This window comes from Eleutherodactylus coqui, chromosome 7, assembly GCF_035609145.1.
Source record: "Eleutherodactylus coqui strain aEleCoq1 chromosome 7, aEleCoq1.hap1, whole genome shotgun sequence".
In the NCBI taxonomy this organism is placed as follows: domain Eukaryota; kingdom Metazoa; phylum Chordata; class Amphibia; order Anura; family Eleutherodactylidae; genus Eleutherodactylus; species Eleutherodactylus coqui.
The window spans coordinates 132664231-132687639 of NC_089843.1; the positions used below are offsets into that span (position 1 = coordinate 132664231).

The 23409-nt window shown below is 42.0% G+C and overlaps 1 protein-coding gene across 5 annotated transcripts in view; it reads left to right on the forward strand.

The window, feature by feature from the left end:
- The window catches only part of INPP4B (inositol polyphosphate-4-phosphatase type II B), a 519946-nt gene that overhangs the window by 286099 nt on the left and 210438 nt on the right, over positions 1-23409 (forward strand). For all 5 annotated transcript variants that reach the window (XM_066573709.1, XM_066573708.1, XM_066573704.1 and 2 more), the window contains one exon: positions 14330-14409. In XM_066573709.1, coding sequence (XP_066429806.1) covers positions 14330-14409 — 80 coding nt within the window. The remainder of the gene's footprint in view (positions 1-14329; positions 14410-23409) is intronic.

Sequence of the window (23409 nt, forward strand, 5' to 3'; positions counted from 1 at the left end):
AAAAGTTATGTAAAAACAGAAAACTTTCCTTTCTGTACCTCCAGTAGACGCCCCTCTCTTGCCGCGCGGTGTAGAGGTGGTGGTCTCCACGCTCACACACGCTGTACTCTCATCATATTCTTCATGTATTTTTATCCAATGTAATTTTGTATAATTCCGGTTTCTGGCAGCAGCAGAACAATCTAAACCCTTGTTCTTAGTGCTATGGTCAGAAAATGTATTGGGTGAGCTTGCCAATCACCGGCATTGTTTAGTATGATGATTATTTCCTGTGAGAGCAGCGCAAATTATGCAGAGCATTTAGTGCTTTTATTCATTTAATTGTAAATTTTATGCCAGGCTGCCACAGTAGAATGTGACATGTCTTTTTTTAGCCAAGGCTCCTTCACACAGGTGATTGCACAATGCACGTGTGACTTAGCGCAATGTATTTGCACCATGACTGAGTTTTTTTGCACGTGTATCGGTCTACTTTGAGGAGCTGGGAGGGTACAGTGGTCACTTGTCATGGTGGCACTTACTACGCTCCCTCCTGGAGGGACGCACATAGCCTCAGCCAGGGCAGTGCTGGGCCTCTTCCAGACACCCCTAGGAGAGGGATGACCAATTAACATAGGAACACGAGATAACATTGTCACAGGTGACGCCATCGTTCCCTTATCCATCTGAATGACCCTCAGTGGTAAATAAAGGAGCCGCAGACTGTGAAACGTACCTCAGGTCCCTGGGAACAGTCAGGTCCTGGCAAAACTTTACTTGATAAACGTGATACAAAGCACAAATGCACAAGATGGCCATGCAGCAAAACAGCAGATTGGAGGTCAGGAAGGAAACACAGGATGACACCGATCCTGCAGTCTTAGTTATCTGACAGGGACTGCTCCTGGCAGGGGAACTCCCCAGAGGAGGATAGGGGTGGGGTCACTCCACAGACACTCTTGGTTATAGTACCTCTACACGGGGATCTCGGCCTTTTGTGGACACGCTCACTCTTCAACTCTCTCTTACTTCTCTTGCTCTCTATTGGCTCCTTGCATTGGGGTCCTTAGGATACCTTTCTTCCTCTTCCATTCTTCACCACATAAGGGTTGAAGGTACTCCTATGTGACTGGCACTATCTCTCAGGAACCCAGAAGAAGAAAAGACCTCTTCCCGCTCTCTGACACTCATACTTATAATCTCTCACATACCACATGACTAGACAAATATTGATACATTTGCAGGCATCTCCCAGTCTCATTAACCTCTTACTTGCTGCAGCTGTGTAATACACATAACAAAATGACTACACAACTTTGCACAGCGCATCTACCAAAGACATGACATATATGAGAGTTGTGGAGGGGCCAGGAATATGCATTCTGGGCTACTACACTTTCACACTTTTCCACCCTCTAGGTTCCATTTTTGGCTTTCGCTAAAACAAACTACATAAAAAACCGCATCAGTTATGAAAAGTTCATGCACACAGCACTGCATGCAGACTATGCATGGCAGCAAACAAGTCCTTCTGTCACATTGTGCTCCTGGGACCTGTAGTACTGTGTTCTTCCAGGAGGACACTGCTGCAGGTGTGGTGGATTTGGCTGGCTGATGGTATGGAGTGCTCAAGTCAGCCAATCACCTGAGGTCTGGGAACAGTAGAGGGTGCTGCTCATTATACTTACCTTATCATTCCCTCTCAAAACACTGCTAGTTGGTGGTATACATGCTGTAATGCTAGTTTGTTCTCCCTGAAGATGGTTCAGACACCTGATTCCCCTGTTGCATGCTTTGCAGCCCAGCTGCGGGGTGTCACTATTACCACTGGTGCCGCTGTGGCGTGTCACTATTACCACTCGGGCCACTGTGGGGTGTCACTATTACTGCTGGGCTATGTTTACATGTGGCAGAAATGCTGCAGAATGTCCTCCGCTGAAATTTCCTTGGCAGATTCTGCAGCATTTCCGCATCCAAAGAGCAGTCAAAATCTGCACCCTGTCTATTTTGAAACAGCCCTTTCCTTTTTATAACGGCGGAGGTAAAATCATATGTCGTGATAAGTCCCGCCCCCTGATGTTTTGGCACTTTACAATAAATAGGTGGGGTTTGGATTGCATTTTGGGCACTCAGTCTCTAAAAGGTTTGCCATCACTGTCATAGACAGTGGTCAGACATAAACCGTATAGTGGCCAAATCGGTATGACTGCAGGGGAGTGGTTGATAACGGCTAGCAGAAATTGTAGTCTGTAGGACAGGGAGCATGTTATCAGGCGGAGTACAGAGGGGTTTAGTTTAGGAGATATGGTATGCCTCCCTGAATTTGTGTGAGTCATGGATTGCCCTGGATAGTTTTAGGTAGCGCATTCCAGATGAATGGTGCTGCTCTGGAGAAGTCTTTGAGACGGAAATGAGAGGTGCAAATTGAAGGAGCACTTAGTCTGATTTCGTTAGCAGAGCAGAGGGTGCGGGCTGGGTGGTAAATTGAGATGAGGGAGGCAATGTAGGGTGGCGCGGTGCTATGGAGTGCTTTATAGATGAGGGTGGTGAGTTTAAATTGAATTCTGTATTTGACGGGCAGCCAGTGCAGTGACTGGCACAGAACAGAGGCGTCGGGACAGAGGAAGATGAGCCTGGCTGCTGCATTCAGGATGGATTGGAGAGGGGAGAGTCTGGTGCGGGGGAGGCCAGTTAGCAGCGAGTTGCAGTAATCGAGCCGAGAATGGATAAGGGCAACAGTTTCTCCTCTGTCCGTGGGTGTGAAGGTGTCTAAACTATGTTGTATGTTGTGTTCCTGACTATTCCTATCTAGGGAGAAACCGGTGTCCCCAGGTTCCAGGTTGGGGCCGTTCCTATCGAGACGATTGCTACACTTTTAGCAGGGTTCCTGGACTTCTGTGGTGAAGGGTCAGACTTCCCCTTATGTTGACTCAGATTTCCCTGTTCTGACCATGTATTAGTATACTATGCGTATCTTGTGTGAGTTATTAACAGTTATTAGTTTTCTACATCTAGTCAGGAGTGCATCTCCTTCCCTTCAGGCTAAATCTATTACAATCGTGCAGGCAAGGTGAAGAAGACCTGCATTAACGGAACACTTTCTGCATAGCATTATTGTTTGTCTCACTTAGCCATACAGATTCCATGGGAGAAAATTAAAATGTTTGAAATCAGGTGCGCATGAAGGTGCAGGATGGTTATTAGCAGGTTAGGGTCACCATATTCACACACAGATCTCTAATGGGTCACTGTGCATGGACCTTATATTTAAATTGAGTTTCATAGAATCATTATTAACAAATGACAAAATTCAAACAAGATTCGTACTCATTTTTTTTTTACCCATGCACTCTTCATTTTAATCTCTTCCTAACATTTGATGTACGTGTGCATCATAATGTCAGAAGTGGAGTATGGAGACACCTGGGGAGCCACATCCACTACACATGAGGCAGGTGCTGATTGTAGCCTCAAACTGGTTAGACAGTGGAAGGGAGATCTCTCTGTCACTCCTTCCTAAGGACGTGATTGTGGGGTGCCAAATAGTTGTCATGCCAGCCAGAGGACTAGTGAAAGATTTCAGGTCTGCTATTGTAATACCCCTATTAAGCCCTGCCAGAGGCAGAATAACCTGTTGAGTCAAAATACACTGCAGTACATAAGTATTGTAGTGTATTCAACTTGTGATCTCTTCATTGCTTGCTAAAGGGTAACAGAAGTAACTTAAGGCTAGTTTCAAACGGCCCAGCACAATATAGAACCATGAAACTCGGCCCAATATCGCACACATACTTGTGTGCACATCGCACACCGTGCAATATGTTTTCCGGCCCCATTGAAGACAAAGGGTGATGCATTCTGAGGGAATGCCCAAAGATAGGACTTTCCGCAGTTTGTATATAACGCCATTCAAAAAAAAAAGGTGTCATATTCGTGTGAGTTTTGTACATCTCACAACCACAAGGCTTGTGCGATTCTCTCGGCCGTGTGAAAGCAACCTAAGTTGGCTTTATATAACTATCGCACAGGAGCAGTAGTCATTCAATGAATGGAGGTGGAACGCACTACAGTTTTTTTCCGAGCCGCCCACCTCCATCCACAGTGAACAGGTAGTCATTTGTAGATTGAACAACTCCTGCTGACATTGAACGAGAATTTGCTCACTAGGTGCTTCATTTCAGTGAGCTGAAACAAAGTGACTAATGCGTGATTTCTCGCTCAGTACCCTGTTGATGGCTGTGTGTACACAGTACAACTACTACAGAAAGTCGTTGCTTCCATTGATTATGTGGGCAATTATTGCCCAATGTAAAAGTACCTCTACTCAGAAGAAGGTAAAGCAAAAGAGAATGCTAGTTGTAGTGGCATCCATCAGGCATAGTAGCTATATGTAGTCACCACAGTCCCGGCAAAGGACAAGTGCTGTAATCATTCTACCAGAAAATTACTGTACCCAAAGGGCTGAATCAGAAGAGTCAACAGGCAGGGTCAGAATGTTGCAGAATATGCCATCCCGTACTAAACCTTAAGTTTTTAATGCCTTCTTGACTTTACACTTTAGTAGGAAATCACGTTCAGCTGAGATCAATCCATTATCTATGAACAGCTTCTCACATCTCTCATCCCTGCCCTTATTATCATCTTTGAATCACGATCTCCTCCTCCTCCTCTTTTCTTCTATGAAATCTTGCCCTTTTTGTCTTCAAAACCTCCCCATCTCCACCACTTTTCTCCTCCGGTTCTGTCTCTGATGCTTTCATGTCTTCATTACAATTTTGCCTTCCCACCAGGTGGTACATTTCAAAGCTTGTGGGTAATTTGAAAGCATTATGAGAAGACTTTTGAACTTACGGAGAATGTTCATAGTTTTAAAATCCTACAAATGGGCACCCTAGTATTAAGTACATGTCTACTTTTTGGAAAATAATTTAACATGTTCCATTTTTCTCGTGGTCTTGGCATCGGCCAGATATTAGCGAATGAGATTTGTAAAAACTTTAGTCATTAAGTGCAATATACAGACAGTCCGTTTTCATGGCATGTTGCATCTTTGAATACTGCCCTATGCTGGATCTGCACAAACCAGACATGGTGGTACATGGAGTGCGCATGCCGCACTTTGTTGTAGGGCAATCGCCTTTGTCCTGGATGCATTGATGGAATAAAATACCTCCATAATATGGCATGCAGGGGAAAATTGTTTTCTTCTAACAGATTAATCTGACCTCCATTGGGGAAAACTGCTGCACACCTTAGAGGTCTGCAGAGGTACAGTAGGAGACCACAGCAAACTTTGGATGCAGAATTACAGATCTGTACTACACTGAACTATAAGATCTCATTCACACAGGCATATGCAATTTTGGTTGGTGAAGCATGCACCTTTTTCACTGCATGTGTATGTGTGTTTTTGGTAGGCATTTGGTGCATTTTTGGTGCGTATGGCAGTTTTTGACATCCATGTTTCATACGTATTCAATATATTTTTCATGCATACAAGCAAGAAAGCCTTATTGTCTCAACTGTTCTATTCTTGTGCGTATTGTGCAGCAAAGGCCCCCCATAGAAGTCTATGGGAGAGGCACAAATGCAATGGTCAATGCTCATGCAAAGCTCAAAACTTTGCACAATTCTGGACCTCGATAGGCTAATTAGCATTTTAAATCAGGGCAGTACTATGCGCTGATACTCACGCAAATCAACCTTGTTGTGCAATTGCACCTATGGTCGTCTGAAGAAGCCCTAGGTTCTGGTTAGTGAAGGTCCACAGATACTGTTGCATTATTTCTCATGGGCTTTGTATGCCGTTTTAGATCATTTTAGAAAGCCAATTTGTATTATGTTGTATGGTATATGCTAAAATATTATATAGCTACCCGCTTTTTTATAACCAGGTATGCAATTATACCAGGAGCATACCTCTGCAGTAGCATTTATTACAAAAAAGTAAACAGCTCGAATAAGCTTGATGCCTCAAAGGCCTCCTCCTCCTGTTAGGTTTTATTGCGAGTTGCAGGTCATAACTTTTTATTGAACCCACATAAAGCATTATTGAACTAGCCTGAGAATTACACAGCCTTCAAATATTTGTCAGCCAGGCTCATAAATATTCAAAGATTTACAAGTCTACAATCATGATGGGTGTTTTTTACTTGCTTTTTTTATTTATTTTTGAAAGAAAGCTGACAAGGATTCAAAGTAAAATAGCCTTACATTATTTTTCGATATTTGGCACTTAGACACGGAGCAGATCTAAATTGAGCAGGGAGAGGTATTACCACTGTTTAAAAAAATGACACATATGAGAGAAGTTTTTTAAAAGTGTTACAGAACGTACGGTAAATGTGTCCAATGCTAAAACTTTTTTTATTATTCTCCTTAAATAGGGTTTTTACGTCTTGAACATTTGTCAACTGTCAAGTCGAAGGCTTCTAAGCCCAATTATTACTACAAAAAGGGATCATGTGTTTCTATTTTCACTAGAGAGGAGGTGAAGAATGAGCAGAACCTTTGTATATGCAGATGCTGTCCATATAGGTTTAGGAGAAATATGGATATAACTAAGTGAATGTGCCCAGCTCTTTACATGTCAGCCATAAAATAGGTTGGAGATTTTCTATGCATGTGTGCTGCTTTGCTTATCTCCCCTTCCTAGTATATTACATTAAATGGAGTGGGAGACAAGGGTTCCTGTTCTTGGGATCCGACCAAAATGAATGGGGTAGCCATCAATATTAGCTCTTTCAAGAGAAAAATGCCTCCTGTAGAGGTCTAGTGCATTGAAGTGGTAAATGCACACGTATTTGGCAGACTAAAGTAATTAATGGGTCAGTTGGTAGATCTGTAGTGTCCTAGGATGATCCGCATTAACTTGAACAACCATAGAGGTCTATGGTAGTAATGGGACTAATGGTGGCTTAGGCATGGGTAAGTCCCCGACAGCAGAGGGTTATGAATGGAGTAATGGGAATATTCCTGGTGCTGTAGCACAGTAACATAGTATGTTAGGCCGAAAAAAAGACATATGTTCATCAAGTTCAGCCAATTACACTACTCCCCCCAATGTTGATCCAGAAGAAGGCAAAAAAAGCCCCAATGAGGTAAAAGCCAATTTTCCCCATTTAAGGGAAGAAATTCCTTCTTGGCTCCAGTGAATAGAATAATGGGCATATTCCTGGTGGTCCAGGATGATGAAGGAATAACTGGACATATTCCTTTCGGTCTACGGTAGTGAATGAGTGAGGATGGGTTCATATCACCATTCTTTTACCCGTTATCAATGGATCTGTGTTTTGTTTTTTCACCAAAAGAAAAACTGGAGTCTAGTTGATACAAAGTGAAGCAAACGGGTTATTCATTGACTAGACATCCATTATGATCATTTTTTGAAGGAACTGTTTTTTTAATCTACTTAAAGGGTAGCTTTAGTTTACAACTGCACATGCGCAGATATATTGAACAGATCCACAACAAATCTGCAATGTGTGAACTCACCCTTAGGCCGGTTTCACTTGGCTGAGAAACTCGTATGAGAATTGTTTGTTGCGAGATGTACAAATCCCAGGTGAATATGAACCCCATTATTTTGAAAGGAGTCATAGAACATGCATTGCTCATGTATATCTTTTCGCGTTCTTCGAAACGCATTGCCATTGTTTTCAATGGGACAGTAAAACAATGTGAAGTTTCCCATTGAAGTCAATGGGAAAGACTTGCTGATCCTTTAACGCAGCTAAAAGCTGCACTGGTGGATTGTTACTAGAGATGAGCGAGCATACTCGCTAAGGACAATTACTCGAGCGAGTATTGTCCTTAGCGAGTACCTGCCCGCTCGGAAGAAAAGATTCGGATGCTGGCGCAGGTGAGCGGTGAGTTGCGGCTCTCCCCCGCCACTCCCCGGCCCCCCGCCGGCACCCGAATCTTTTCTTCCGAGTGGGCAGGTACTTGCTAAGGGCAATGCTCGCTCGAGTAATTGTCGTTAGCGAGTATGCTTGCTCATCTCTAATTGTTACTTCACAAAAGTGAAGGGAGGTGTTTTTTGCAGAAAAACGCCTCGCATTGGTGTGAATATACATGCTGAGTTTCCTAGCCCAAAATCGCACTTATTTACATATAGGGAGCCCTATGGAACACTAATACAGAAGTCAAAATGCTGATATGAACCCATCCTTAATGGGCCTATCACTGGTGGTAGAGCAGGCAAAGCTCTAATGGTCAATCACTGAATTTTGTGACTGATCTGTGAAAGATATTTACGGTATTTGCGCCACATAACCCATCATGCCCCCCTCAACCTGCTGCCACTAACCGATGGAATAGTAAAAGAGCTACCTAAACTCTCAGCTCCTGCATGCTCGCTGCTTCTACTGTACAGCTGCCGGTATGCCCACCAATGTGTTGCTTCCAAGGTGCACAGTCTGGATCAAAGTGCTTACCGAGCTGCACTGACCGTGCAGCCCTGATTCACCTTTTTATGTATTAAGTCATTTAATTTTACATTAGCACACTTGGGTTACTTACAGAAGAGTCTGGATGACCATTGTAAGTGATACAGAGCTTACTTCTATACATTCTTCTTATCTTGAGTCTCTACCGGCTTTATTTTAAAGCACTCTGCGCCTCGTACTTGCATCACCACTGAAAACAGTTATAGTTTATCAATATTCATATGGAGATAAATGGGCTCTTACAGAGGCTCCCCATTCATGCCTGCTCCTGGAAGCTGTATTGATAAAACCACAGGTTAAAATTGCTTGAATTTATGAAAAGCTCCACTAATACGTGGGAATGTAGCTTTAATAGAGATACAATGATTTTTCCGTTAGACTTCACAGCGAATATATGTGGCTATAATATATATGGCGAGTATAATAACTCAGATAATACACTGGTATTACTGGAATGTCATCGCAACAATTCCGCAACTTCTGTCATTGGTAGGCTTTTCATATTGAATCAGTGTTTACTTATGCTATTCAGGTGGATCAATCTCTAAAGTATTGTTTGCTCCTCACCCTTTGTCACACTTGAACATTTATCGTGTCTATTCAAACTCTTGAAGTTGAGATAAGAGTCTGAAGTCAACAGAAAAAATGGTCATGCATGCAGCAATGGTGTGCTGGAGCCTTGAACTCAGTGTGTTGTAGTCTTCTATACATGGGCTACTACATGGCTATTCAAGGTTGTCATTCAGTCTTCTGCGAACCCTGAAAATTGCAATCTGCTGTATAATACCAGTTTCACATGAAGATATTGTAACTAGAGATGAGCGAGTATACTCGCTAAGGCACATTACTCGAGCGAGTAGTGCCTTAGCCGAGTACCTGCCCGCTCGTCTCTAAAGATTTGGGGGCCGGCGCGGGTGACAGGTGAGTTGCGGCGGGGAGCGGGTAGGAGAGGGGGGAGAGAGAGATCTGCCCTCCGTTCCTCCCCGCTCTCCCCCGCCGCTCCCCGCCAGCCCCCGAATCTTTAGAGACGAGCAGGGAGATACTCAGCTAAGGCACTACTCGCTCGAGTAATGTGCCTTAGTGAATATACTCGCTCATCTCTAATTGTAACATGTCCGTGATACAGATTCCTAATATGCCTTTGGTTTTATTTTCAACTGGGCAAATACAAATATGGAAGCAAATACTGATCAAATACTGACAGCATTAATGATGACATAAGGATGCAAACGTATTTTAATCACTTTCCATAGACTGGAATATGCGTATTTTTCATGCAATACTGACAAAAGTGTGGCATGTTGTGAGAAAAATACCCCATATCATTAGATACCTAGATATATATTTACACACAACAAATATGAACTGAAAATATGCTCATCTGAAAGCGGCGTTGTGTAGAGCTACATTTCTGCATGCAACGTTTTTTCTTCCGGTAAAAGGGCCGGGTAGCTGAGCCAAAACTGAACGGACCCCATTATAGTCAATTTCAGAACTGTTCGGTTCCGTCATAAGACGGAACTGTCCAGTCAACGGATTCCCGTTGTCTGGAATGGAGCAGGAAAATGGATTCCCCACTGCAGATGTGAAAGCAACCGTATACAGACCTTCATTAAAGGTGTGATGTATACCTATTGCGTCTTCTGTGCAGCTACAATATTGGAGAATAGCAGACAATTCCGTGAGATGAAATGTTGAGTTTTGAGGTTTTTTGCAGCTGGTCAGACTGAAACTAGAACATGAAGCTCCCAGGGTACCCTAGGGCACTGTTTCTCATTTTCAGTCCTCAAGTACAGCCAACAGGTCATTATTTGAGGATATCATATAGAGAGAACACCTCTGGCAATATCTGAGGCACTGACAATAATTACATCACCTGTGCAATACTGAGGAAATCCTGAAAACATGACCTGCTAATAGTAATTGAGGACTGGAGTTGAGAAACGCTGTCCTAGAAAATTACCAGCATTGTTTAAGTAAATAATGGCTTTCATTGTAAGGCCCAATTTCCACGGGCGGCTCTGATTTGCATAATCTGCGCGGGTCACCTGTGCATCAAGCCGCCCATAGGAAGCCATTGGAGTCCGCACATGAATTAAAGCATGTGGATTTGTTTTGCGGAATACAAATCACAGCATGCTCCATCTCAGTGCGGTTCCTGAATGGACAGCTTCCATTGAAGTTAATGGAAGCCGTCCGATTTGCGGGCCATCCGCAATCTAATTACAGACAGGCCACAGATTCCGTGGGAAAGCAGGAATTAAAAAAAGAAAAAAACTCCACTGCACATGTGCGGCGGAGCATCGGACGGAGCTTCCACACACATCCACAGTGAAGAAAATAGAAAACCCGGACAGGTAAGCAGTGTCCTTGGCCATAGGCAAGGTTGGGTTCTGCTGTGGGCTCCCACATACGGAATCCGATCCACCCATGGACATGAGGCATTAGGCCCCTCTACATGGGCATATTTCAGCTGTATATAGCTTTCCAATTGGATTGAGCCATAATGTGGTACTCATGAGAGGTTTGAGGTTCTTTCTGTTGGATTCTCTATGAACCCAGTAAACAACTGTAGCATTCATATTAAGGAGGTATTCACCACCGGAATATGGTGCACCATATTTCGGTATATGTAGAGACGCCATTTGCCAACATACAGGCTACTAACCATCTTCTCATTTTAGTTTTCGGGTACAATTGTCATTTTAACCTTAAGATAGTCTGATGTTTGTAAATAGAATAAAAGAGCAGGAATTTCCATTGCCTCTTATCTCTACCGTGACATTCTGGGTCTGGAGAAAACTCTTCAGTCTGATGTGTGAATATAATGTTTGTATTCAGCAGTGGAAATAGTACCGAACATTTGCATAAGTTTTAACAATTCACTTTACATCATCTAACCTTTGTAATTCCAACTGCATGGCATTGGCAGTAAAGTGGAGCAGAACAACACAATAATGACAATACTCTTACAGAAAATCATGCAAAATAGGGCTGGCAATAGGACTTGAACCTGCAATAAGTATCCCCTTTCTATTCATCTCACTATGACCAGTACTCTCCCTATGAAAACTATTCACCAAACAGAAGTAATTGTTCCCATTTTCCTGCTTTTCACTTGAAATACCATTAACTGGGTGTAAGAACGCTCAGCGTTTAGTGAATAGCCCCCCTAATACATTTCTGATAGCAGCCAGAGGTAGCTGAGAAATACTGTGAGACTTACTAAGATGTAGTAATTACCCTGTCAATTCAGAAACTGTAGCTAAGGATTTCTGCTCGCAAAATTGTTTCCCCGGCTAGAAGACAATTAAAGGCTCTGCTTACATTGCTTATTTGCTTCAATGCTTGTGAATGTTTTGCTGCTTTCATAAGTTGTATGAGCATAATACTAAAAGGGAAGCAGAATGTGGATTGTGACGAAGTGTCCAACAATCGCTATGCCATAATGCATCGCAAGACAATAAATCAGCCATTTAACAATATAGAGCTAAATGCCGTTTTCATATATTTTACAAGACACTGACTTCAGTATTTCCATATATGAATAATATTTAACTTGCTTAATAGTGAACCACAAGTCTAAATTAAAAGTTGGTTAGCATTGGCTAAACTTTGCTAAACTCACACTTAAAAGTGAGATTCACCTAAAAGTGATCTTCTGATATGCCATAGATATACAGGGGGTGGACAAAAATATGGAAATGCTGTATGAAATGCACACTGGTGAGGGCGATAGGATTCACGGCCGGATATCGTCCTCACAATCCTTCTGAAAAGCCCTGGATGTGAGGCGTTTTCACATGGAAACAGCCTGGGAATCCTTGCGGGGGTTCTTTTCTTTCTCGCTGCGACTGTCACGGCTGTGGCAGGAGATCACGATGTTCTCCAACTGTTTTCAATGGGTCCAGCGCTGCTGCCACCAACTCCATTGCAATAATGTGTTAGCCCCAGGATGCGACAACTTCACATCCCTGCAGGGTTGAATAAATCCCCCGCTGCAGCTGTCACAGCAGTGGAGGGGGATCACAATGTTCTTCCATTGTTTTCAATGGGGCCGGTGCTGCTGCTTGAAAGCAATGGGCGATATCCCAAAAAGAACGGATGTGCTGCAAAGCGTTTCCTGCATCGCATTGCTGTGCCATGCAGGAAAACATAGCAAATGTGAATGAACACATTCAAAAGAATGGTTTCATATTTGTGCGTCTTGCAACACACAAATCTCGCACAATTTTTTTGCCAGTATGAAGGTGCCCAAAATTACATGGGATTATTAGTCATATTTCAATAAGACGTGTAGAGACCGATTTTAAGTGGAGGTAATTAGAGATGAGCGAGCACCAAAATGCTCAGGTGCTCGTTATTCTAGTCGAGCTTTTCGTAATATTTGAGAGCTCTATTCGAGTAACGAACCCCATTCATTGACTTCAATGGGAAACCCCGGTGTTTTTGCAATTCACCCACCAGGTGCCGAGTTGTTTTTTTTTTCTCTCTCTCTCTCTGTCCCTCTCCCTCTCTCTCTCTCCCTCTCCGTCTCTCTCTCTCCCAGCCAGCCAGCTACATACTGCTATGGACGTGTGCACTCTGGCACATCACAGCAGGAAGTGGTATTGTGGGGAGGGGTCGAACACAGCATGGTACTCGCTCAAGTAACGAGCAACATTGAGTATGCTAATACTCCAACGAGCATCAAGCTCAGACGAGCATGTTCCCTCAATTCTAGAGGCAATACAACATAGATCTGCCCGAGCAACAAAGTTCCATTGGTCAGGAGTTTGAGCCACTCAGCTGCTGTCACTAGCTGGCTCCCAAACCCACCTAGAGCAGGGTAAGAGGTGAAGTAAACACAAATTTAGCGAGAAAGCTCTCAGCCAAGCAGAGGTCAAAAGGGCAGCTCAGTGCTAATGATTAAGTTCCCATGCGTTTCATATGGTGTTTCTGTAAGTCAGATGATCACAATTCTGGAGTGATGTTTGAGCACCTCATCATCTTCCAAAACTATAGCGTAACAAACCCATTGAGCAAAACCCCATTCTCTTACATTGCTGCTGAAGTTTAGCAATTGCACTGTATGTGAACTCACCCTAACTTTATATTCATATATGGCAGAAATTTGTGTTACTGGAAATCCATTTCATCTACTGCATCCGAATTTCTTGTTATAATCAGGATGCACATAGATTTCTACAACCCCTCTTAAATGAATCGGCAGAAAATTCTACAACTAATCTGTTGCAGTGTGAATTCAGCTTAAAGTGGAAAAATTAGGAGATTAAAAATGTTTTAAATTATGAAAATAATGCCATTTAATGCAACAAAACTAGGAAAAGAGTTCTTAGACACCTAATAGTTAATATGCGGAAAAAGAACAGCAAGAACAGATTGGAGCGTCTGTCAGATTTTACCCCTTACTTTGGGAGTAAGACAAAACGTTTTCTGGCTATTTTCACTCACCACACATAGAATAGCAAGTGACAACAGGATCATGGAGGTTCAGACTTATCATTTGACTATTACAGAAAGGCAACAGTCCAGCAAATACAGTCCAGACATGGAAATGTGAGAAAATATTCATTAAGAAGACTTTCTAATAAATAACAACAAATGGAAGTTCCATCTGGGGCTAAAGATCCCAAACACCATGGCCCAATAACAGGTCCTACAGCATGAATATCGTCATTAATTTGGATGAGGGTTAAGAACAATATCAAGTGTCTTCTATGTTATATCTCTTCTGATTCTGTACTGTTTCTACATACAAGTTCACCTTCAGTAATAAGAGTTATCATATTTTCATCCGTGGTGAAATAGGTCATCTTTGTAGTTTGCGCTTGTCTGTTAAGAGAAAACCGTAATGTCATTCCAGAGTTCATCAAAGATTTTTTTCTCTTTTTCATCTCTAGAAGAGTTTCCTGGGCTGTAGCACATTTAAAGTGAAGGATCTGGTCAAAGCAAAGGAGCAACCATTGTCTCTCAATCTCAAGTAGGTTAACTTCTTCCTTAACTTTTCTTAAAGATACATTTAAAGTTCAAAGGTGATATCAACTTGTTCTTTAGTAGTTACTAAATCATGTGTAAAACTTGAGTAAATTGAGTTCTTTTCTATGGAATCAGCTCAAAGCTGCCCATAGACATTGGATGAAACGGGTAAATCTGACCAATCAGCTAATGCAAATGATAGTTTGATTTGGCCAAAACCTGCCAAAATAAATGAACAGTTGAGTTGATTTTTTTTTTGTCCACATTTTTGTAACCATGTCTCAGATTTTCAGGTTCTGTTTGACATATTACTGGTTGAGTCATCCAACATGCCATTCGATTGACCAGCCACAGGTTGGTTGACCATAATATGATGTGTGTAAAAATATATATTTACTAGTTGCAAACGGATATTTTGCCAATTATATGGGATTATATATTATGGATATATTTGCTTTTTATCCAAGGTGTATTTACTTTTTTTCTTCAAAGAATAAATGAGTGCTGCTTGTTGAAATGGGTGGCCGAAAAAGTAACCTGTAATAATTTGATGTCAATTTTGCTATAATTGGTAAAAAAGAAAAAAGACAAGTAAGTTAAGGCAGCATAGAAATGTTATCAAATATAGATATGAATAAATATGCCCTACCAGCAGGAAATCCCCCTCTAGCCAGGAGATGGGGGAAAAAGAAGGGGTAGGAGCACTTAAAGTTCAGACTGCCCCTTTCATACAAAGAATGAAACTTCGAGGTGTGGCACAGGAGATTAGCGCCTTCTCTTTTGTTTTGGGATAGAGATGTGGCTGTTGGAAATTAGCTCTATTTTGATTTGAAATAGACTGATCCTAAGTCTATTTCAAATCAGAGGCCCTTTTAGACACAAGGAGAATCACTCAAAAATCGCACAAAGCCATCTTTTGAGCGATTCTCGTTCTGTCTAAATGCAGGGACATCCGGCAGTTTTCGTGCACAAGTCGTTGGTCGCTGATTTCTAGCTTGCTAGAATCAGACTATCAGCTGTTATTAGCGGAGCAGGCTGTTATCAGACGGCTGAGCTGATAAGATTCTCTGTGCCTGTGTCCTGCTGTGAATTCACAGCGGGGACACTGGCAGTCAATGTGGAGAACACTACAGCTGTTTGAATAAGCAAAACAGCTGTATTCTTCTATTAGCGGCCGCAGCAGTGTCCTGCTCCAGCTGCACAGCTCTATAGTAGCCAATTAGCTACTATAAAGTATGCAAAGATGACCGCTTAAAACTGTCACTCACACTACCGTATGAGCGATCAGCTATCAGTGTAAATGGGGCTTAAGTATGTCAGATTAAGGGAGTTTTATTGTATTATATTCTGTAGGCGGGTGTCCTAGTTTTTATTTGTAACTACTAGTATAAGTGATGGCTGTCTCTCTTGTGTTTCAATATACAGGTTATATTTAATTAATCTGAAGTTCATACTTCTTCAGGTCAAAAGTCTGTATAATAATCAATAAAAACACTTCATGATTATAAGGTCTTTTATAATAGATCTTCTATTATTGATTTGTCCAATGAGGTATACTGTGTGTATTTTACTGGTACTCATCAGCATACTGTAGTTTTTAGAAAATGATGGGTCTACGGACTGTCATCATGCTAATGAAGTCGTTGACAACTAGAGCAGGAAGCACATTACAAACCCAGATTCCAGATGAATGGGAGTGAAAGTACATGCCATAGCTTATATACAGACATCTATGGAGATGAAATAACACATAAAAATACAATACTCTGGTTCCATACTTTTTGGTAGAATTACTAAATGAACATATGTTTTGATGTAATGACGGACAAACAGGTGTCAACGGAGAAAATACTTCCATCAGTCTTCTATATTTGTTTCTCTTCATTTTTCTCCATGAATCTTCTATATTCAGCTAATATAATCAAGCTATCCTCTACCATCTTCCTTCGTCCTCTTGTTCTTGCATCACCAAAACTCTTACCAGACCATCGCATGTGGTGTAGATGCAGTGTAATGAGTTATTATATCCTTTAATAAGACTATACATATGGCAGGTTGGCTTCATGGAGACCAGAGTCTCCTGGGGAACTATCTGCATCTAGCTTTCTGTAGTTGAGCATAGCTGCCTTATGCAGTTTATATCCATGTTACTTAATTAGCTTTGATATTTAGAAGTAAAATAGCAATATAAATGCAAAGCAAGTGGGTTAGTTCAGTGCAATATAGGTTATCTCGATGCTCCATTTCTTTAGGGCTTATATAGTGAAGATTTCAACTTCTCCATTTACGCTATCAAAGCTTTTGATTAGCTTGTACCTTTTAGTATAATCTGGACAGTCATCACCTCTGTTCCCTTTGCTTCTGTGCTTTTCCGTAACCTTGACACTACGGGTGCTGGTAAGTACCGTCGTCAAGTTTAGCACCATCTTGCTCCTATGTCCCCACCTTCAACTGCTTCTGGGTCCTGTAAACACCTCAGTGCAATCAATAGCAACTGTACCTGTGTAAAAAGGAAGGCAAACATTGGACAGTACCTTTTGGGCTTTAATTCACTCTTTTCATTGTTCTACCTATAGAGTAAAAAGGTCAGCAAATGTATAGACGTAGCAAAGATTAACTTTACACTTGATGTGTTGTACTACAATACTGTAAATCAAGTAATCACAATGCACCGGTCATGTTAACGATTGCTACATCCGTAGGGCATAAGACACATTAATAATTTAAAAGATAACAACAGCAGTTTCATGATATCCCAATTAGTTTTCACTTTTGCCCTAAGGAGGCTGGAAAGGCAAAACTAGTTGGGACACCGAGGAACCACTGTTGCTATCTCTTAAATTATTCAATGGGCAGATCTACTATTAAAAATACAACAGTTCTATGGCAAAACTTTTTGACGTTATAATGATACTTAATCCATGGAAGAACACTAAGGTTAAACTTCAAATTCATGTCACGGATTAAGCCCATTTGAACTGTGGCGCAGAGTTGACAAAAGGTAATTGTATGTACCATGACTTCAGCAATGAGGTACATATGTCAATGTGACCTTCATATTAGCATGGTAACATCATAATAACGCTTTACAATACATCTAGCAATGCAGTGTAGAACTTTAGAAAAAAACTCAAATGATGAGTTGGGTAAATAAGGTCAGCGGGAGTTTGTCCATTCATTACATTAGTTGTCTTCATATTATGATATGAAGTTGATGAGGCCAAACGCAGAATTATGTGCCGCATTGTTAAAGGGCTGTATAGTCTACTGAACTCCACTGAGCTGAAAAAGATATAAATCCAATATAGCATTATTTAAATGTAAAACATACGTGCGAAAATATCAGCGGTCCTAAAAGTATAGAGCGACCCCTGATAAACACTTGGGGGAAATTAATCAAGGCCGCTTTCTAGTATAATAAAGCTACACATTTTGGGGTATGCCCTTTTGTGGAGACTGACAGGTCTGTCCATATATACAGTCATGGAGAGACCTGTTAGTCTATAGGATGTGGACTACTCATGCCGCGGGAATATGTGCCGGCCACACATATTCCCGCGGCATGCTCTAATTGCCGCGGGAATACGTGTGGCCAGCTTCCCTCGTAGTCCATGGAAGCCAGCCATCATGCTAAACTTCCACTGAAGCACAGCGGAACTATTGTGTGAATACGCATCCCGCACTCCCGGGGCGTCACGCACTGTACTGTGCATGCGCGCCAGCTTGAGAGACGGGAATAACATGGTGGATCCAAGAGGTGAGTATGAGGGTTTTGGGGGGCGCCGTGGCGGACTCCACTGCGACATCCTGCACACCCCATTCCCTAGTGGAATATCGCAGCGAAGTCCACCACGGCGGCCCCTAAAAACCCTTATACTCACCTTCCGGATCTGCCGCGTTATTCCTGTCCCTTGAGCCGGCACGCATGCGCAGTACAGTACAGTATGTGCTACAGCGGGAGTACAGCGTAATGGCCGGCTTCCATTGACTACAGTTAGAGCATGCCGTGGTTTCTTTCATGCTGCGGAATTCCGCAGTGTGAACATTGAGCCATTAGGTTTAATAGAACCTAATAGCTGCGGCATAACACCGCACACATTCACCACGTAAAACGCGGCAGAAATCCGACCGTGGGCATTAGCCCTTAAATGTATGATAAATTATTACATACAAATAAATTAGTCATATAAACAGCCCATATTGCACTTCCTTTTTTTTTGCTCCAAATGAAGTGCAGGTTATGATGCAAATGCATTATATATTCCCTATAGACTAGTCTATGACATGCTTATGTATTCTCACTATGTGTAATGCTGGGGACAAATAAGGACAGGACATGTCTCTGCTGGAAGCTGGATGTATGTGTGAATAATACCTAATTTGAACTGCTTACTCTTGTCTCTGTCTGGACATTTGGGGTTCAGTCTGGGTCATCCTCATTTCATGTTCTGCAGTGTGCCGGAACAAAAACTAACCACAATTCTGTATTCTATTCTCTGTTTCTAAAGGATGATAACACTTTTGCTCTTAGTACATGTTATTCTAGAAGCACAGGCCAAGGGTGTAAATAGAAAGGCCAGGCAAATCAGCACTAGAATCTGTAACAGTCTTTGAAAACTGAAGACGAGTTATTGTGTGAAACTCTTAAAGGAGTCAAACACTTCAATAAAATTGTTCCCTGGAGACAAAATACATTTTGTCCTGAATATGCTTCACCCGTCACTGGGATTTTATGGGAAGCGGACACAGCAGGGGAGATCATATCCTAGATGTCTATGTAGAAGCACTTATTTTATAACCTACTACCCTCCCCTCAAAATCCCCCCAATTGATGTACAGAGGCAGAGTAGAAAAAGGAATTATAATAGAAACTTACACCTAGTTCTGATTCCAAGTCCTCGAATACTTAACTTTTTTATTTCCCAACAGCTCCCCTAGGAAAGTTTGGAGGTCCACCTCCTGTGTAGCAGAAATGTATTTGTAGTAATGTCAAGTCAGGTTTTTTTTCGAAGTAAAAGCCAATCCATTAGTCAGACTATGAAGAGACAATTTTATACAAAGGTGTCCACTACTGTCTTGAGAGATGACGGTAATCTTTTAGCCTGTCTGAACTTTTCAGATTTACTCACAGACCAATATTTCAAGACAGTAAAAACTATAATAAAGTGCATATATACATTTCGTTCTTACAGGTCATCAATTGTTTGGTATTTGGCATGTACCTTTTAGGCACGCAATTCAATTTGCAACAAAATGTCAACTCTAGGATGCCTGTCTTACAGACAGAATTTAAAAGAGAAAAGCATATTTGCAACTAACAAATAGAAATATGTAGAGCAAATAAAATGATGCAGGGAATGATTGATGCTTTCTGGTAGACATGGCGGTTGAAATGTAATAAATACGCTCATTATAAAAAAAAAAAACCAAGCACCTAGAAGTAGTTGTTGAAATTGAATGAAATTTTGTGTGTGATTGTAATGTCAATAGAAGTAAGTGATTATAATATCAGAGCAAAAAGATAACTTATTGCGGAAAACTGGACACTTGAAGTAAGGCTCCAGCTCCCTGTTGTACCGCCTCTAGCTTGGATACAAGATGTGATACAGGTGGGCATGGAGTCTCTAGTACCCTGTTGTACCGCCTATAGCTTGGATACAAGATGTAATACGGGCGGCCATGATGGCTCTAGTACCCTGTTGGCCACCTCTACAAGATGTGATACGAGCAGGCATGGAGGCTCTAGTACCCTGTTGTACCGCCTCTAGCTTGGATGTAAGATGTGATGCATGTGGGCATGTATGCTCTAGTACCCTGTTGGGCTGCCTCTAGCTTGAATGCAAGATGTGATACAGGCTGCAATGTAGGCTCTAGCACCCTATTGTACCTCCTCTAGCTTGGATGTAAGATGTGATCTGGATGGGCATGGAGGCTCTAGTACGCTGTTGGCCACCTCTACAAGGTGTGATACGGGCAGGCATGGAGGCTCTAGTACCCTGTTGTACCGCTTTTAGCTTGGATGTAAGATGTGATACAGGTGGGCATGGAGGCTCTAGTACCCTGTTGTACCGCTTTTAGCTTGGATGTAAGATGTGATACAGGTGGGCATGGAGGCTCTAGTACCCTGTTGTACCACCTCTAGCTTGGATACAGGATGTGATGCAGGTGGGCATGGAGGCTCTAGTACCCTGTTGTACCGCCTCTAGCTTGGATGTAAGATGTTTTGCATGTGGGCATGTATGCTCCAGTACCCTGTTGGGCTGCCTCTAGCTTGGATGCAAGATGTGATACAGGCTGGCATGTAGACTCTAGCACCCTATTGTACCGCCTCTAGCTTGGATGTAAGATGTGATATGGGTGGGCATGGAGGCTCTAGTACCCTGTTATACCGCCTCTAGCTTGGATGTAAGATGTGATGCAGGTGGGCAAGGAGGCTCTAGTACCCTTTTGGGCTGCCTCTAGCTTGGATACAAGATGTGATACAGGCAGTATCCTGGTTCGATATGGTATCCTGCAGCATATCAATCCACATTTGCTGTTACTGAACCTCCTAGATTGTGCAAACTTGTAAGCTATCGAAGTTGGCATCTAATATCGTTCCATACATGTTCTATTGGCAATATATTTGGCAAATGGGCAGGTCACGGAAGTGTGGAAATATAGTGGAATATGCCTTTTGGAAGCACTGCCTTGAGAAACAACAAATGTGGCTGCAGGATGTCCTGAACATATTGCTGAGTTGTCATTGTCCATTGTATCACTACTAGTGGTGACCAACTGTCATATTCATATGTGATGGACCCCAGACTATCACACCAGCAGTGGGGGCAGTGTGCCACTCCACAGAAAAGGCAGGATTGAGTTGCTCACCCCTAGCTCTCCAGACACAAACACGTCCATTGTCAGTGTCTAAACTAAGCCTTGATTAGTCACTGAAGAGAACCAATTCTAGTCCATAGCAGTCCTGTTTCATCGCTCATGACACCATTGTAAACAGAGGTGACGGTGGATGGGTGTCAAATGCGGAACATGCAATGGACTCCATGAGACCAAATGTCTTTCAGCCAAGCGCCTGGAAAAGGTTCCGACAGACACAGGGGCCTGTAATGATGGTGCCATCTGTCTTTGGATGGCAGACAATCCTCTCTATTGGTAGTCTGTTGAGAGCGTCTTAAGCTCGGTCGCCTTGTATATATGCCCTCATGCATCCACTGGTGCAATAACACCTCCTAACAGTCTGGTTAGAACAACCCAAGTGGCGGGCAATTTGTTGATATGACCATCAAGCTTTTCACATTCCAATGCTCTCAAACTCTGTTAACTGGGCTAAATCTCTTTGAATCTGTCGTAGAGGCGTCTAGTGGTCAACAAGCTCTACACAAGCGGAAAAAGAGGTCCATTACACACAAGTAGCCTCTGAGAGCCTTTGTATAGGCCAAGGGTAGAACCCCCTTTAGGGCCTCAGATGGCAAGACTGTTCATCTAATCACTCCACAACTCTCATCATTTGCATATCTGCCTGAGATGTAACTGCATGCCGAGTTTTGCAGTAAAACGACAACTCCTTCTAGCGGCCGAGATTGTTTATTTACTTTTTGACAAAGAGGCTGCTTCTTTGTTGGTAAGGTGGAAGATTGGCACAAAAAAATGGAATAAAAAGTTAACATTTATATGGTGAAGAAATAGGAAGCCAGAGTACTGTCTTAGATGAACTTGCTGTTATAATTGCCAAATCTCAAGTCTGTTAAGATCTTAATGAGACAAATCCCTACAAATCAGGAACATTATATGAAAGAAAGAATAATTTATAGCATTGCCAGTGTGTTAATACTATCTTGAAAGAACATCTACTAATGCAGCTAGAATTAGCTATGAATGAATATAATGTTTGATGAATGGTTATATTAAATATTCCAAATAATTTTAAAGGTGTTATCAGGGCTTTTAGATTGATGGCCTGTCCTTGGGATGGGCCAATCCATTTATGGTTGATAAGGGTCCTACCCACAGTCCACCCACTGAATATCACAATGAAGGGGCTTCCTCAGTGTTTATCCAAGCACAGCTCAGTGTGGTTATGCCTGATACTGCACCTTCCCAGAAAATCCTGAATAACCCCTTAAAGTGCTGAGATGCCTCTATAAGGGTGGCTTTACATGGAACAACTCATCATTGCTCAATGGGGCAAATATAAGAAAAGGCTTTTCTGTGTAAACATGCCAACCAATGAAAAACTTTTTACTGTTCTCTAATGAATTCTTTTCACCTGGTATAAGCAGACAATTCTCTGTCTTCAATGAGTAGGCAACAACCTAGCTGGAAGTCTCACCCTCTCGCTCCCTTGTCTCTCTCTATCTTCAGCGACCAAAACTGAGCAATAATAGTTCAATTGGAAAGGACACAAACAGTCATTTGTATGCTAGCAACTCCCTCTAGCAACTCTTTGAGGTGACTTTTTAAATGATAGTTGTCCCATGTAAAGCCTTTCTTAAGCCAGTCTTGTTGGGCAGCAGATAAGGTGGCCATACAGATTACATGGATGTAGATTAATGGTTGAATAGGCGTTCAATGAATGATCGTATGCATGATCATTTTGCAAACACAGCCATACAGATTTTAGTCCATATTGGCCTTTACAGTTGTTGAAGCCAGCCATATATTTTCAATGGCACCTGGCAAAATACAAACTATATATTTCTGAGAACACTATTTCTGGGAACATTCCTAAGAATGAAAGAACATTCATCCAGCTTTAGGCCGATTTCTTTGTAAATGATGACTGTGTGTCATCAGTTGGCTAAAGCGATCATTCATTATTAAGTTTTACCCAACTGATAATCACTTTGGGTGAAATCATCCAATTCCATCAACTTGAGTCTAACGTGTAGACTAGAGTTGATGGAAATAATAGTCAAAGTGCGTAGCCAAGTGAGCAACAGAATAGCAGAGCCGTGTTTCAGTAGCAGATCTGTATTGTATGTAAAGATGGAACAATTACAGTACT